This window comes from Mytilus edulis, chromosome 3, assembly GCF_963676685.1.
Source record: "Mytilus edulis chromosome 3, xbMytEdul2.2, whole genome shotgun sequence".
Classification (NCBI taxonomy): domain Eukaryota; kingdom Metazoa; phylum Mollusca; class Bivalvia; order Mytilida; family Mytilidae; genus Mytilus; species Mytilus edulis.
Window position 1 is genome coordinate 68,541,369 of NC_092346.1, and position 18,042 is coordinate 68,559,410.

At 34.3% G+C, this 18,042-nt stretch overlaps 1 protein-coding gene across 1 annotated transcript; it reads left to right on the plus strand.

The window, feature by feature from the left end:
- Nucleotides 1–192: 192 nt before the first annotated feature.
- On the plus strand, nucleotides 193–18,042 carry LOC139517240 (GTP cyclohydrolase 1 feedback regulatory protein-like). The gene is made up of 3 exons (XM_071308070.1): nucleotides 193–279; nucleotides 12,866–12,960; nucleotides 17,450–18,042. The coding sequence occupies exons 1-3, from the start codon at nucleotides 244–246 to the stop codon at nucleotides 17,586–17,588; spliced, it is 270 nt and encodes an 89-aa protein (XP_071164171.1). The 5' UTR covers nucleotides 193–243; the 3' UTR covers nucleotides 17,589–18,042.

The following is an 18,042-nucleotide window of genomic DNA, read 5'->3' on the forward strand; positions in this document are numbered from 1 at the left end:
AAAACCAACGACGGTCCTAATTCCAAAAACAAAATATACAGAAAACAAACTGTATTCATTATTTTAAGACTTTTAAATTCAAAAACTCAAATAACCCTACTATAAGGTTTTAAGAAGTTTGAAATAACTTGGATTAAAATTACACCAGTAAAAGTTGAAATATCTGAGTTGTTGCAAATCCTTGTGACAAGGGAGACAACTAGGACCAGCAACAGATTTTGACATTTAGATCTTCTCTTTGCAATGCCATATATTATCATCAGTACACAAATACGGCTGGTAATCTTTTAAAACATACTTATTTCAATCATTCACTTCACAAAAATATTGAAGCAAGATATTAGAGGATGAAATCCATTTTGGTAGTCAGTCAGATATTACTATTATTAGTCCAAATATCGTCGTGTCATATGTTTTCGTATGTCATATGTTTTCGTATCAACCACATTTCGTCGGTTTCGACTGCATACGCGTACATTGTGGCATGTTTTTCTGTTTCTATATTTAGAACAACAACACCACTACAACTTGATATATTTAAAACATATTCAACGTCGCTTTTTAAAGACGTTAGAACAAATTAAATAAAACTGACCTATTTAGCCATTTTTATTTAATGTCAAAATAAAGCATCACTAGAATAGTTGTGGAAAAAAAATCTGAAGGGTTAAAATAAAGTCCAGATATGTTTTTTGCAAGTCAGACACCGGATCTTCAAGACATATGACTGTCATGTGTTTTTTTGGCCGTTTTAATTACAAACCATCGAGTTAAAATTAGCAGGGTTCTTATATAAAATGGTTGTTCAAAATCCAACTATTCAATATTTCATTGACAATTTTTTTTTATACATCCTTGATACATGAAGATGAAAACAGTCTTAACTTTTTATATTTAATCATAAATTTTGAAAACTGCATTTTATTTTAGAAAAAATAATGTATTTTGTACAAACCAGGTGCCAATCTGAAAATTAATCAAAATCTAAAAATTTCATCACACGAAACACCAACCTTACACTATTTACTAGTAATTTTTAGTACTGAAAAGTATTTAATAACTTTTTTTATGATTCAAGCGATCACCAGAACCACGACTTTAGAAAAAATTTATTTCCGGATTTTGTAGTCATTTCCTGTCCGTGTACTGATCCAATTTTTATTTCATACGAAAACATATGACGCCGTTTTTTTTGACATACAAAAATCGCAAAGTAATCGGAAACAGTAAAAAATCGTAGAAATCATTGACAAAAAAACTAGATACCTAAAATCAATCTACAGGACATGCTTTTTAAATCTGAGTAAACACCTAAATAAAAACTCAACAGTAAAAACCGTAAGCAGTGAAAATTGTTATTAGTACGAAAACACATTACACGATGATAATTATGACGTCTTGAAAGACTTTGATATTTTTTTTCTTTGACGCCTTACTTCGAAGTAAGGCTTTCGAAGTAAGGCGTCAAAGAAAAAAAATATCAAAGCCTTTTAAGACGTCATAATTATTTGGACTAGTCAGATATATGACTCTATAGCACGCCTGGTAAACCATCTAATCTCAACCAAATGGTTGAGACGGGTTGAGACGGAAAAAAAGTATTCTGGCACTTCCTGTTGAGCTTTTCTGGTTCAAAATATTCAAAATAAACACAGGGTAGGTCGAATTTTCGTCGATTTACTGAAAATCAATGATTTTTTTGTAAAATCGGAGAATGTCATGCCATAGATAAATGATAATTGTAACTTATATGTCTCTTCTGGGTTTAAAATATTTTAAATTGAAGTCACAATCACTTTTCTCCCACGGATTATAATGTTTACATTCTTTAAATCCGATAGAACTGCTATGCTATTAATGACTTAGCAAGAAAATATGTCAATTATTTGTGTTTTTTTTAGGCTTTCCAATACCACGTCTGTAAATAGCACAAATATTTGTTTGTCAAGCATACTCTGAGCAGAAAAATAAAAAAATATAAATGGTTGAGATATAAAGGTAGTGGTTGAGTCTTTCTGTCACAATGTTGAGACTTTCTGGTTGCGTTGTACTATTCGAGTTTACCTTTTATTACGGTTAACCTGATTCATGTTTTCTGTCTGTGGTAACATAAAATCTAAATACAGATACAATTTTAAGCATGGCCGATAGAAAAATGCATGCCTTACAAATATAAATAAGATTATTTCACAATGGTTATATTTATTAATATGACTTGGATGAATTCGATTCCTAAGACATTATTTAATGCCGAAAATGCGTACATTTATAAAGAAATAAAATAGTTAAAAACTAAACAATCGAACAGGACCCCTTTTCTAGGTTTATTTTTTCGTACACATTATTTCAGGTGGTGATAATTTAAATGTGAGTAAAAGATGTCATTTTTGTCATTATAATACTTACCACAAAAAAAATATGATTCGATTTTAAAATTAGTTTGTAAGTATTATAAGTGACGTTCAACTTAGTGTAATCACAGGTGTTGTATTGAAATAATTAAAACTTAGATGTTTGTTCACAACTGCATTCAGGGCACATCCTTAATATTTGGTAGTATTCAGCAACATTTATATTATAACCATGTGTTATTACAGATACTTTCATGAGTTGTCTTCTCTTTAATCCTTAAATTTACTAAATCTGTAATAACATATGTTTATTTGTAAAATAAATCATAAATATTTTAATTTTTAGTGGGCTCTAGGTAGTCCAAATAATTATGACATCTTGAAAGGCTATTATAATTTTTTTCTTTGACGCCTTACTTCGACGTGTCAAAGAAAAAAATATAATAGCCTTTCAAGACGTCATAATTATTTGGACTGGGCTCTAGGGAACTCTTGAAACTTTGCGCAGAAACAAAATGCATTAGCCTTGATAACTAATTTTTGATTTAGATTAATACATTTTTCATTAACCATGGTAAATCAATGAGATGAGTCTTTTAAGTGATTAACTTAGCTGTAATAACAAGGCTTAGTTATTAAAGGCATGTAACTTATTATATGAGACACTTGGGAATTACTAGTCCGGCGGCTACAAGCATATTTCAGACGCATTGTGCACATCCTGTTACAAGCATGAAATTTGGCATAGACCTTCCTCAACTATTACTCTTTTATTTCAGATAGGGAGGCATTTGAAAAAAATGTCTCACTTCCGGTAAAATCCAAAATGGCGGACGTCATACTTAAATCAGCCCAATATCGAAGGCTAGCGTGTAAAAATGTGTTATTATCATGCTACTATCATAATATTTGGTACAGACCTTTGTTTTTTACTACTTTTGGATAAATTAAATAGATTAGATGTCTTCAGAAACCCCACTTTCGGTTAAAATCCAATATGGCTGACATTGTACTTAAATAAGCTTATTTTTTAGGGAGGGTAACTGAAATGTGTTTTAACGTATTGCTACTATCATTACATTGTGTATGAACCTTTCTTTGGTGTTTCTGATGGATACAATGCATAAGACATATGTCTTAAAAACCCTTTCTTCCGGGTATATCCAAAATGGCGGACAGAGAAATATCAATTTTTTATTCAAATTTTCATTTTTTTCAAAATGTAAAGAAATGATTTTATTTTGTGCTGGTCATTAAACTTTTGGCTTAAAGTTATCCTCAAAACCACTTATTCTAGCATGTTGTAAATATTTAGATATAAAGTTGACACTTCCGGTTAAAAATATGACGTAAATTTCAAAGATGAGTCCTCAATCTATTTCTTCGATTTAGAGTTTTGGATAGATTGATTAAAACAAAATAAAATCACTATAGTACTAAAAATTATTTAAAATTATTACTATTTGGCCAAGAATACATGTTTATTCACAGTCACCATGACATGCACACATCGCAGTGCACGGGATACCCGATTTTCCACATTAAAAATGACCGCGGAATCCTTTCTTACATCCACAATGTATAAGCTTTTGACAAAATGATGAGGCCTCAAAAAGAGTTTTTCAAAAGTTATCCTCTTTGTCCCTGCCTGGAGTGGGTAGCATAAGAGCCAATCCCAAGCTCGTCTCCCTAAACACCTGTCTAAGTATATTGCATTATTTACATGCTGGAAAAGACTAGACCAAGTTGAGGGAATAGCCTCGGAAAGCCGTCCCTGTTGCGCACATAGTTATTTTCTTGCTTCGTTAACCATGTTATACCCATCTGCTAAGTTTGTGCGATCTTACAGTAAAACCCCGGTGATTTAGTCTGATTAATCATCATTCTTTTTGTTAAAGTCACATCTTCAAATGCAATCAATGTCTCCCACATAGTTTTTTCCCCCCTTTCAAGCAAAGAGAGAACCATATCACAACTTGTAAAGACATGGATAACAATAAGTGTTTCAGATCACCCAGATCACTCATTGCCTAGTGCATTTGAAAGGCCATTGATAGATATTAATCTAAAGTCTTTTGCCCTCCCAAACACAACGTCTACCCCTATGTCACGGAATAGCGAAACAGTATTGACAACATCATCATTAACGACTGTTCGAATCATGACTCGTTTAAGTGCGTGTTTCACTGCATCAGACACATGCACCATGATTTTAGTGTCTGCCTCTAAATGTGAACTTGGTGCTGAACTTGAAATACATTACGTGGTGGATAAGATAGAATATCCTGACCATTTGTTGCTATAACTACCATACGCATCCAAGACTTCATCCACTCGTATTTCAGTTTCAAGGTATTTTATTTAGGTAAGGACATAATACCCAATCAGCATACTCAGTAGGCCGCAATTCACAATCGGAGAGCTGATTTCCAACATTTACAAAGACTGTGATATTGTTTCTCACATCTTAATAAATTCTGCAAAAACACATATTTTCTTGCCTTGTTAACCTAATCTGTTTTTTTTTTTTTATCTTCCAACAAAACCACGTATCGTTTTCAATGACATTAAACATGAAATCCATATGGTGATGTTGGCTGGTCAATCATCATTCTAAATGCTATAGTCACATCTTCAAACTCCATTAATGTCACCAACGCAGTTCCTTTTCCAGCGAACGTGTTATCTTTTAATGCCTAGTGCATTTGAAAGGTCATTGATTGATATATATCTTATACTTTTCCCCTTCTAAATGCAAACCAAAGTTTGTCTGCCCTATGTCACGGAATAGCGAAACAGCAATGACATCAGTATCGACTGTTTGAGTCATGACTCAGTTAAGTCTATGTTTCACTGCATCAGACACATCCATCTTGATTCTAGTGTCAGTCTCTTCGTGTAAACATGGTGCTAAACTTGAAACATCATCAAGTGGTGGATAACACTAAACATCCTGAGCATTTGTTGCTTCAACTACCTTGTACTCAAAATTGTATTGAGCAAGCTCCTGTGAATGAAAACTTAAAAGTTCTTTCTTACTGTCGTCATCTCTCAGAAAACTTTCCCATCTTTGAGGATGTTTTTAATCCTGGGTTCGTCTGTGTATTCCCTTTCCCCTAAATGTTACCCTTGCTTCTTTTAGCAGCTTTAAAACTACCAGTATTTCGCTATTCCGTAACAAAGGGGCAGACGAACTATTGATTGTATTTGGGGAGGCAAAAATCTTTGGATTAATATCTATCAATGGCCTTTCAAATGCACTAGGCAATGAGTGATCACACACATTTATTTCTGACCAATACCTTATGACGGGTTGTGATACTGTTCTCTCTTTGCTTGAAAAGGAAAAAAAAGACTGCGTGGGAGACATTAATGGTATTTGAAGATGTGAATTTAACATAAAGAATGATGATTGACCAGCCTAAATCACCGGGGTTGTACTGTACAAACTTATCAGATCTAACATGATTAACGAACCAAGAAAGTCAATTTTTGCACAAAAGGGAAATCTCATTTTAAGTGAGGCTATTCCCACGACTTGTTCTAGTCTTTTCAAGCATGTAAAACGTGTAATATACTAATGCAGGTGTTTAGTGAGACGAGCTTTGGATTGACTCTTATGCTACCTATAGTCTTGTCACTAATGGATTGCGAAGGGACAAAGAGGGTCCCTTTAAAAAAAACTCTTTCTGAGACCTCATCATTTTTTCAGAAGCTTGTACATTATGGATGTAAGAAAGGATGCCGCGGTTATTTTTAATGTGTAAAATCGGGTCTCCCGTGCACTGCCTTGTGTGCATGTGGTGGTGATTGTGAATAAGCATGTATTCTTGGCCAAATAGAAGTAGTTTTAAATATTTTTTAGTACTATAGTGATTTTATTTTGTTTAAATCAATCTATCCAAAACTCTACATCGAAGAAATAGATTGAGGACTCATCTTTAAAATTTACGTCATATTTTTACCGGAAGTGTCAACTTTATATCTTAGCATTTACAACATGCTAGAATAAGTGGTTTTGGGGATAACTTAAAGCCAAAAGTTTAATGACCAGCACAAAATAAAATCATTTTCTTTACATTTTGAAGAAAGTTGAAAATTTGAATAAAAAATTGATATTTCTCTGTCCGCCATTTTGGATACTTCCGGAAGTAAGGGTTTTTAAGACATATGTCTTATACATTGTCTCCATCAGAAGCACCAAAGAAAGGTTCATACACAATGTAATTATAGTAGCAATACGTTAAAACACATTTCAATTACCCTCCCTAAAAAATAAGCTTATTTAAGTACAATGTCCGCCATATTGGATTTTAACCGGAAGTTGGGTTTCTGAAGACATCTAATCTATTCAATTTATCCAAAAGTAGTAAAACACAAAGGTCTGTACCAAATATTATGATAGTAGCATGATAATAGGACATTTTTACACGCTAGTCTTCGATATTGGGCTGATTTAAGTATAACGTCCGCCATTTTGGATTTTACCGGAAGTGAGACATTTTTTTCAAATGCCTCCCTATCTGAAATAAAAGAGTAATAGTTGAGGAAGGTCTGTGCCAAATTTCATGCTTGTAACAGGATGTGCACAATTTTTTACAAAGCCGCCGGACTATACTGGGAAGCTTGCGCAGAACCTCATTACATGCTCTGATCATTACTTCTTACAATAAATTAAAATATATTGTTATTAAGCATGATCTATGTCTGAGCAAATGCTTTGAAGTGATGTAGAGAAGCTGTAATAACACCCTTTAGTTATTACAGGCATATTTTTTCTGTAATAACGCCCTTTAGTTATTACAGGCATATTTTTTCTGTAATAACATAGGTATACTATGCATGATTGGCAAACTATGAACTGTTATATCTTTCTATAGTTAAGTATACATAAAGACAATAGTAATATCAATAGAACTTGTATAAATTTTAACAAAACTAATGATGTATATTGTTCCTTTGAAACATGTAACATACATATGTTATCACAGTTCTTTGATTTTTTTGTCCACAATAACAAGCATATGTTATTTTTCTCTAATAACCCTATAGAGTTATATCTTTGACTGTTAGTGATTACAACCGAAATAGATCGTATGCTGTATCAGATCGACCCCCAGCAATCCGATCCTATAATACCTGGTGCCTACGACTCTGTAGATTTTCTAGAACATTGCGGAAAAAGCCCAACGAAAATCGTTGAAACGGATAATAATGCCGGTTTAATTACGCCAATTTGCGCAAAGGAAATTGCAACTGACTCGAACCACAGGCACTAGACGTTCTGTCAATAGTATAAAAATATTGGAAGAAAATAGTGTCCATATATATAATAATTATATATATGGACACTATTTTCTTTCAACATTTTTATACTATTGACAGTGGACACTATTTTCTTTCAATATTTTTATACTATTGACAGAACGTCTAGTGCCTGTGCTCGAACATAAAATGCGATTCATATAGAGACAAACTTCTGGGAGGCATAAACAAAAACGCTGACAACGTAGCTACTAATTTGGCCAAAGCAATAAAACCTGCCTTTCAAATCCCGGTACAGATTAACGGGGTCCAAAATGATCCCAAACCAGAAAATGATAACTTTACAGGTGTAAGCCGAAAACGAACGTCCAGATTTTACATCACAAACATTGATCCTTCTTCAAGTAAGGCGGGCCCATTGAGCTTTGCGAAACATCGTGGAGTTAATATTACGCACGTCATACTGTTCAAACCACGTAAAGGCAGAATTTCTGGTAGAATAAACGTTACAATGGAATCTAAACCGTTACTTCAAAACAGTGAGTTTTGGCCCAACAACATAATCTGTCGACCTTGGTATAATAATCGTGCATGGAACGATCGGCTTAACAATGAGCAATCAACTGAAACACATCACTATCAAGATGGCTCTTAGCTACATTCATGTACATTTTGGATATTTAATAACTACAATCATGCTTTCTCTAGTGACTTGGAATGTACGCGGTATCATGTCATCAACAGTTTGTCTAACAGAATTTTTTAGGTATACAAATTGTGACATTGCCGTATTATCGGAGCACAAGTTATTTAACCACTCTCTAAAATTCCTGAACACATTAGACACTAATTACCACAGTATAGGTATAGCAGATACAAATATTAACATTGAAACCTGTAAATGTGGAAACGGTGGCGTTGCAATTATGTACAAGAAAACATTGAAATTCAACATAAAAAACCAATTAACTGTCCCGTCTCTGAAAGATTATTAGGAATTGAAATACAGTGTAACGAAAACTACTCTATATTTGTTTTCTCGGTCTACTTACCCGCAGACAGTAACATGCAAAATTATAAATATGAACTGAACATTGTTGAAGATTATGTCAACAACTATGCAAAATTTGGTCCCGTAATTGTAGCTGGTGATTTCAACACTAGTTGCAGAGTAACCGACCTTGAACGAACTAATGTGAACAAATCCATCATTTTTTCAGATTTCATATTAAGGAATAACATAGTTCCGATTAATGCTAGCAGTCTTTGTGATCCTTCATCATTCACGTTCATTCCGACTCGTACTGTACTGGATTATTTCCTTGTCAGCGAGGAATTGGCTAATGACGTAACTTTTTGCGAAAATATTCCTGAAAGAACTATGAGTCTTACTTCAGACCACCTACCTGTTTTCTTACAACTGAGTATACCGTGTGTCGCTAATTCGTCGAATGGAGGTAATACTGTTTGGTCGTCGTGGCGCAAAGCATCTGATAGTAGTTTGCATGCCTACAACGAACTTACAAATGAAATAGCAGTTGATCTTTTGGATATGCCATTAAGCACATTTCTAGATTTAGATACACTAGATAGCAAACTTACAGATAAACTGAAAGAATGTGCAAACATAACAATACCGTCAGGTAGCTTTACTCCCAACACTAAGCCGTACTGGTCAGATCAAGTAAAACAAGCACACAAAGCTGAACGCTTAGCTTGCAGGACATGGATTAATCATGGTAGACCCCGAGGGAAGTCCTTTCCTTCCTATGTTGAATACAAATCTGCGAAAAACGAATTTCGTAATCATCAACGTTTTGCATATAACGCCTTTGCTAATACTTACCATGAAATCGAAGAAGCAGCCGAGTGTGATTTTAGACTCTTTTGGTGCTTAATATCCCGTCGAAAATGCCGCAAAACCAACCAAATTTCAGAAATACTGCATGATAACCTGACTGTAAATCTCCTGAAGATATTTCCAATGCATTTGCTGACTTTTATGCAGGCGTGTATACTCCAACAGAAAATGCTAAATTTGATAGTGATTTCAAGGCCTACGTGACTGAATTTGTAGATCGCACACTCGAGTCATGTGCAAAATATAATGGCCTCCTCCCAGGAGGGGAAATAAACATAGTTGAAATTGAAACAGCGATTAGAAACCTCAAGCTACAAAAGGCACCAGGCTATGACAAGCTACAAAACGAACATGTTAGATACAGTGGAAGTAAACTACAAACAGTTATTCTCCGTATTTTAAATGCAGTGATTCGGTTTGGTCGTATTCCCTTGTGTTGGAAGCATGGTTTATTAATCCCATTGTAAAAAGATAATGGAAAGTGCAAACTAGCGCCCGAAAACTATCGTCCTATATCGCTATTGTAATACTTTACAAGCTGTTCGAAACTGTATTAAAGAAGCGACTGTAACCTCTTTGGAGAATGATTTATTCCCAAATTTACAACAACAAGGTTTTCTAAATGGACTAAGCTGTATTACTGCCTCCTTCAACTTCCAAGAAACTATTTATTACCTCTTAGAATTAGGCTGCAAATTGTTCGTTGTGTTTTTGGACAGTTCCCGTGCATTTGATACAGTGTGGCATAGTGGCCTAGGGAATTTCTCGCTACATTGAAGACCTGTTGGTACACTTCTGCTGGTTTTTTTTTCTATGGTCGGGTTGTTGTCTCTTTGGCACATTCCCCATTTCTATTCTCAATTTTATAATATACAAACTATCCGTCTTGGTATAAATAGTAAAGCAAATATTTCAAATATTCATACAAGTAATCCATCATTTGCTGACGACGTAGTGTGCATCGGTACCTCACCACAAAGACTCCAAATTTTGTTAAATTGTGCTTACGATTACTCACTTAGATGGAGATTTGAGTTTAATCCGCTAAAATCTGTCATTTTATGCTACAAAAATGACTTAGAACACGTATTTAATCTTGGAGATAATGATGTTAACATTTTAACTGAGACAAGGCACCTTGGAATATTAAGAACGGTTGACTTATCGCCAAGCTCAGATATTCAGCTTTCATGTAGGAAGGGCCGAAATGCATATTTTGCTATAGCTATATACTGGAACTTGTTTGCTAAATCCCTTAACTGTGTGTAGCATCTACAATAAAATCGTAATACCTACGGTACTGTACGGATGTGAGCTTTGGAATGGGTTAAAAATGAAAGACATAACTTCTCTTGAAACTTTCCAACATTTCATTGTGAAACATATTCAAGGCCTTCCTAGACGAACACGGTCAGCTTTGTGCGAATCGATGATCAACCTCGAGAGACTACCAGTACTAGTTGAAAAACGGAAACTGAAGTTCCTATGTAAACTATGTGAAATGAAGGCGGAATCTCTTACAAAACAAATTTTCATCTACAGACTATACCAGTTTTTCGGAGATACATGTAGAAAACAATATGGATTCATCCCAGATGTGATTAACATTTTATCAAAGTTTTCCCTTTTGAAATATTTGACAAACTATATGTTTACAGGCACATTCCCGACCAAGTTTCAGTGGAAAAACATTGTCAGTAGTGCTGTTGACCCAATTGAAAGACTTCAAAAGGAAGAGTGAATGCGCAGGGACAACGATTTCGTCAAATTCTTAAGATTATCTGAAAACAATAACTATGATTTCCTGTGGCAATATGCAAAAATTAGTGGCAGACTTTTAACTGCGAAACATATAGCTAAACTCTGGACTACTCCTCCTACTAGCGGAAATTGCAAACTGTGTGGACACTTTGTTCTAGATATACTGAACCACCAAATATGCATGTGCACAGAACTTCAATCACAGAGACTTTCACTTTATAACAGATTAACTGAATTAACTAGTTTCAATTTCATGTACACAACGGTTTCAAAATTGGATGAGCGCTTCTCAGATCTTTTGCTTGGCAACCATGAAGATCTCTGTGACATTTTAATACCGGAACATCGTTTGGAAGCCCTTAACGAGGGATTTTCCTTCCTAAAAAATTGTAGACTGTAAATACTTTTCCATTCAAAATATTAAGTTATTGACATTTCGAATTATGTGATTTCAAAACTTTTCTGATTGTACATAATATTTGTATTTTGTCTTATGTCAATCTCCCATAGGAGGAAATAAAGTATGATGATGATGATGGTCAAAGGCAGTAGAACATCAGTGGCGGATCCAGGGGGGGGGGGGGGGGTTCCGGGGGTGCGCACCCCCCCTTTATTTTTGCCGATCAATGCATTTGTATCGGGACATATGTTTTGCACCCCCCCTTTGCCCTGGGTGCCCTGGGTTAGCACCCCCCCTTTCGAAAATTCCTGCATCCGCCCCTGAACATCCATTTAGTTAAATACTGTGGATTCTTTTATTTTCGTTCACTTGGGGATCGTATGGATAGTAAAAAAGTGATTGCAATCGACTAGCAATGGATTGTTGAGACTTGATATATGTTCATACATTGTAGAAAATTGAAAATAAATGAAAAAAAACCACCAAACAATTTTTTTTTTTAGTGAGGTCAAAAAAAGGGGGGTCCATGCCCCAAATACCTGTGGTCTAAATGTCTTGAGGAAGGTTCAATTTAAAATTATCCTTTGATAAATACTTATTGATTGGCAACCAAGGGACTCTGATTACTGTTTGGTTCATGAAAGTGAAAGTCTAGGTCAGTTAAATGAATGTATTTATCAAAGTTGTACAAAATCGAACATGTTAAATGTTATTTGATTATAGTTGACGCTTGTTTTGTTAATTATAGTAATTTTTTAGTTCGGTTCGATTGGGATATTGCATTCATGCACGAGTGAACTCAGGTGGTTTAAAGTCATTCGAGCCATTGTACTCAAAGTGTACAGTAGCATTTTGCCAAATAAATAATATTATTAATCATATTATTTATTTTCAAATTTGTGGACCACAAGTATGGGGAAACCAGTACAAGCTGCTTAAAAGCTATATATATATTTATATGAACTTTCAACAATATTATACTCATATTTATAATAAAATGTGTGCTTGTCTCTGCAAGTGGCGTCTCCCATGTAAGAGTTTGTGGTTATTTGATAAATATTTTATGTTCATTTGAGTTTACGAATTAGAATTTAAGTAATATTAGTGTTCCATGTTTCTTCTGCTAACTAGTGTTAAAAACCTGTTATGTATCCCATTTAGCTGTCTACAATTTGCTTTACCTATGTTTCTTCTGGATTTTTCATTCTTATATATATGTATTTGTAGGAAAGTGGTCCAACATTTGTTGGTGATGAATGGAGTGAACCCAAGTTAATGGAATATCTTGGTGCTACCAAAATGAAAGCTCTTGGAAATAATTTGTAAGTCTTTATTTAAATTGCTAAACTAAGCTGATTATTCTATTTTTGTTCAACTACAAAAAATTCATGGATTACAACTTTCATTCACAAGACACTGGTATTATTTTTTTTTGGTACAAAGATATACACATATTGTTTCTTTCACAAAGGAATGAATGCAGCTTATGATGTGAACTTGTTAGGAGGTCATTATCACCTGACCTTGACTTCTTTCTTAATTATACTCAACTTACTCAAGTGACCATTTTAAGGTTACTTTGATTGGATATATGTATCTCAATAGATTTATTATGTAACAGACACTACAAGACAATTAAAACAATAGACAATATTTATTAGCACAAACACATTTACACTAAATGGTTATGGCATACAAAATTTAGACAATAAACTGACAATAGTTAAATTGATTAGAATTATAAGTCAATACAATTTGGAAAATTAAATGAAATTCTATTGATGAGTACATGACCTTGATAATCTATGACTTTCATCATCTACACTTATTCATGTTAAGTTTTTAATTAGCTTACTTTTTCTTTACTTTACACAGTAAGTGAGTAATATTATTAGTTACATAGTGTGCTAGTGACCTAATACGGTATATATGGGGTCAGTAAATTCCATATGGGGTGAGAGCGAAGCTCGAATCCCCATATGCAATTTTCTGACCCCATATACCGTATTACGTCACTAGCACACTATGTAACAAATTTATCTTACCAACTATCTTAATGTGTGAAATTTAGACTAGTGACCTATCAAAATGAGCAAGTCTTCTGTACTGTTAGCATTAAAGATTACTTCCATTGATTCTACAAAAACAGATGCCAACAAGAACAACTTGTTAGGTTTAAATATCTTTTATGAATTTATTTCCATCGTAATCATCAATTTCTTCGTCTGTTGAAACCTTTTAGATTTTTTCTCAGTGCCCTTTGTTTTTATAAAGGGAGGTAACACCAATACTAACCGTGTATGAAATAAGCCCTGCCTCCTTTCTTACCTAATATGGAATATAAAGGGACGTAACTCCACTACTAACTGTGTATGACATAAGCTCCGCCTCCCCACTAACCTAATATCAAATATACACGGTTTGCATGCGGACGCTTTTAACCAATCATATTCCTAGAAATGTATAGGAGGTAAGATAATTGTATATGTGCATAGATTTGTGTAAAGCATACACATATCATGATCCTAACTCTTTTTAATGATACTAAATTTAAACAGTTTGAAAGTTTAGCCAATCAGTAAGACAGCAAGTTATCCTGTAAGACCCGATGTTCAGTTGACCTAATTTTAGACTTTGAAGGACAAGTACTTCTCTAGATTTAGAATTAAATTATAAAAGCTCACTTAAATGTTGAGGTCAGCTATTATAGATGCTATCCAAATGAAATCAGCTTTGATATTAATATAGGGACCATACAGCCTTCAACAGAAATAAAGTAAATCATATAGAATTACTAGTTATTGTATGCCGCTACATTGACAACAACACTTAAGTAAACTGCATCTGGTGAAGTTGAAATCATCCCTTCCTAAATTTTACGGACGCCATCACGAGTTGGTTGACCGTTATGGAATAACCGTTTCACAAATGATATCGGATATGTTCCTTACGTCGTAACTACAATCCCCTTCCCTTTCATGAATATGACCTACCGAATTAGACTATTTACCGGATTTGTAATGACTTAAGCAACACGACGGGTGCCACATGTGGAGCAGGATCTGCTTACCCTTCCGGAGCACCTGAGATCACCCCTAGTTTTTGGTGGGGTTCGTGTTGTTTATTCTTTAGTTTTCTATGTTGTGTCGTGTGTACTATTGTTTTTCTGTTTGTCTTTTTAGCTCACCTGGCCCAAAGGGCCAAGTGAGCTTTTCTCATCACTTGGCGTCCGGCGTCCGTCGTCGTCGTCCGTCGTCGTCGTCCTGCGTCCGGCGTTAACTTTTACAAAAATCTTCTCCTCTGAAACTACTAGGCCAAATTTAACCAAACTTGGCCACAATCATCATTGGGGTATCTAGTTTAAAAATTGTGTCCAGTGACCCCGCCAACTAACCAAGATGGCCGCCATGGCTATAAATAGAACATAGGGGTAAAATGCAGTTTTTGGCTTATAACTCAAAAACCAAAGCATTTAGGGCAAATCTGACATGGGGTAATATTGTTAATCAGGTTAAGATCTATCTGCCCTGAAATTTTCAGATGAATCTGACATTCCGTTGTTAGGTTGCTGCCCCTGAATTGGTAATTTTAAGGAAATTTTGTTGTTTTTGGTTATTATCTTGAATATTATTTCAGATAGAGATAAACTGTAAAAGGCAATAATGTTCAGCAAAGTAAGATCTACAAATAAGTCAACATGACCAAAATGATCAGTTGACCACTTTAGGAGTTATTGCCCTTTATAGTCAATTTTTAACCATTTTTCGTAAATCTTAGTAATCTTTTAGAAAAATCTTCTCCTCTGAAACTGCTGGGCCAAATTATTTGAAACTTGGCCACAATCATCATTGGGGTATCTAGTTTAAAAATTGTGTCCGGTGACCCCGCCAACTAAGCGAGATGACCGCCATGGCTATAAATAGAACATAGGGGTAAAATGCAGTTTTTGGCTTATAACTCAAAAACCAAAGCATTTAGAGCAAATCTGACATGAGTAAAATTGTTAATCAGGTGAAGATCTATCTGCCCTGAAATTTTCAGATGAATTGGACAACCTGTTTTTGGGTTGCGGCCCCTGAATTGGTAATTTTAAGGAAATTTTGCTGTTTTTGGTTATTATATTGAATATTATTATAGATATAGGTAAACTGTAAACAGCAATAATGTTCAGCAAGGTCAGATTTACAAATAAGTCAGCATGACCAAAATGGTCAGTTGACCTCTTTAGGAGTTATTGCCCTTTAAAGTCAATTTTTAACCATTTTTCGTAAATTTTATATATCTTTTACTAAAATCTTCTTCTCTGAAACTGCTGTGCCAAATTGATTCAAACTATGCCACAATCATCTTTGGGGTTTCTTGTTTAAAAAATGTGTCCGGTGACCTGGCCATCAAACCAAGATGGCTGCCACGGCTAAAAATAGAACATAGGGGTAAAATGCAGTTTTTGGCTTATAACTCAAAAACCAAATAATTTAGAGAAAATCTGACATGAAGTAAAATTGTTAATCAGGTGAAGATCTATCTGCCCTGAAATTTTCAGATGAATTGGACAACCTGTTTTTGGGTTGCGGCCCCTGAATTGGTAATTTTAGGGAAATTTTGCTGTTTTTGGTTATTATATTGAATATTATTATAAATATAGGTAAACTGTAAACAGCAATAATGTTCAGCAAAGTAAGATCTACAAATAAGTCAACATGAACGAAATGGTCAATTGACCCCTGTAGGAGTTATTGACCTTTGTAGTCAATTTTCAATCTGCTTCCTTTGTTTAATATTCACATAGACCAAGGTGAGCGACACAGGCTCTTTAGAGCCTCTAGTTTATTTTTAGCCATGGCGTTGTCAGTTTGTTTTAGATTTATGAGTTTGACTGTCCCTTTGGTATCTTTCGTCCCTCTTTTATTGTCGACATGTTTCGCCGTTTAGATCGGCTTCATCAGGACAAAGTATACAAAATTAGAACCCCTGAAGTACAAAAAAATGGTATCATGTATGTGACGTCATAATTGTCCATTGTTGATGTTGCTATGGGATACTCTATATCATTATGTAATGTTGAACAGAAAATGAATCAAACATAGTACAATGCAAATGAAGTTACTAAATTTAGAGTTAATCTATAATTTTTCGAATTGTCTTTAACTTTAAAATGGTTGTAAACTATTATAACGGTATAATTAAGTGTAAAAAATAAAATGTGTTTTTAAATAGAAATTAAATTTGTGTAACATAAATGTAAGTACAATGTCAGTGTACAGTTTTATAAAGTTTCTTCCTAATTTGGACAACACTTATAGGGCACACCCCTACCACTTCGACTGGGTTAAAGACAATTCGAAAAATTATAGATTAACTCTAAATTTAGTAACTTCATTTGCATTGTACTATGTTTGATTCATTTTCTGTTCAACATTACATAATGATATAGAGTATCCCATAGCAACGTCAACAATGGACAATTATGACGTCACATACATGATACCATTTTTTTGTACTTCAGGGGTTCTAATTTTGTATACTTTGTCCTGATGAAGCCGATCTAATCGGCGAAACATGTCGACAATAAAAGATGCAGTTTACTTAAGTGTTGTTGTCAATGTAGCGGTATTTGATTTTTTTATGTGACAACCCTGCATACCATCTGGTATCCACTTAAGGGAACTCTACCAGCACAAAACATAAGAGGCGTTGGTTCAGCAGCTCTTTATTAGTTATTGTATGGTATGAAAGTTTGTATAGTGGAATAAAATACTATCTTGTACGGTATTAATACATGTACCTGAAATGATCCTGTTTTATTTACAGCACAGAGTGGAGAAGTGAAGATTGTGCAAGAGTAGTGCTTAACAAACTAGAAAAGAAAGGTTACAAGGTAGTGTCTATGACTGGGGTTGGACAAACCTGTATTTGGACTTTAAACAAACCTGAGGAGAGTACAAGTTAACACACATGTTTTAAAGAAAAGATGTCAGTGAAATTGAATAAACATTTGATATTGGGCTATACATGTATATACATGTCAATGTGAATGTTATGACATTATAATTTTAAAGACTGTATGCAACATTTAATAATATGATTGGATTATTTCGTTGGCTCTATGTTGTAACACTGGTGTATCATCTTGTCAACAAATATGTATAACTAATAACCAGTGGGTGGATTTTAAAGAGTAAGAATAATATTTGACCTGCACATCGCACAACTTAAGAGTCCGTACAATAAATGTTGGACACAACAGTTCAAAAGTGATTGTTTTGGAAAAGTCATTAGATCAAAAGATACAAAATTTATATCAGTCTTTGTAAAGTCCAGGATTTTGAAGTTGATGTTTTTTTAAACACTTTTTCACATTGAGTTATATTAGCAAGAGGTCAACCATTCAAGCATCTGCTGTT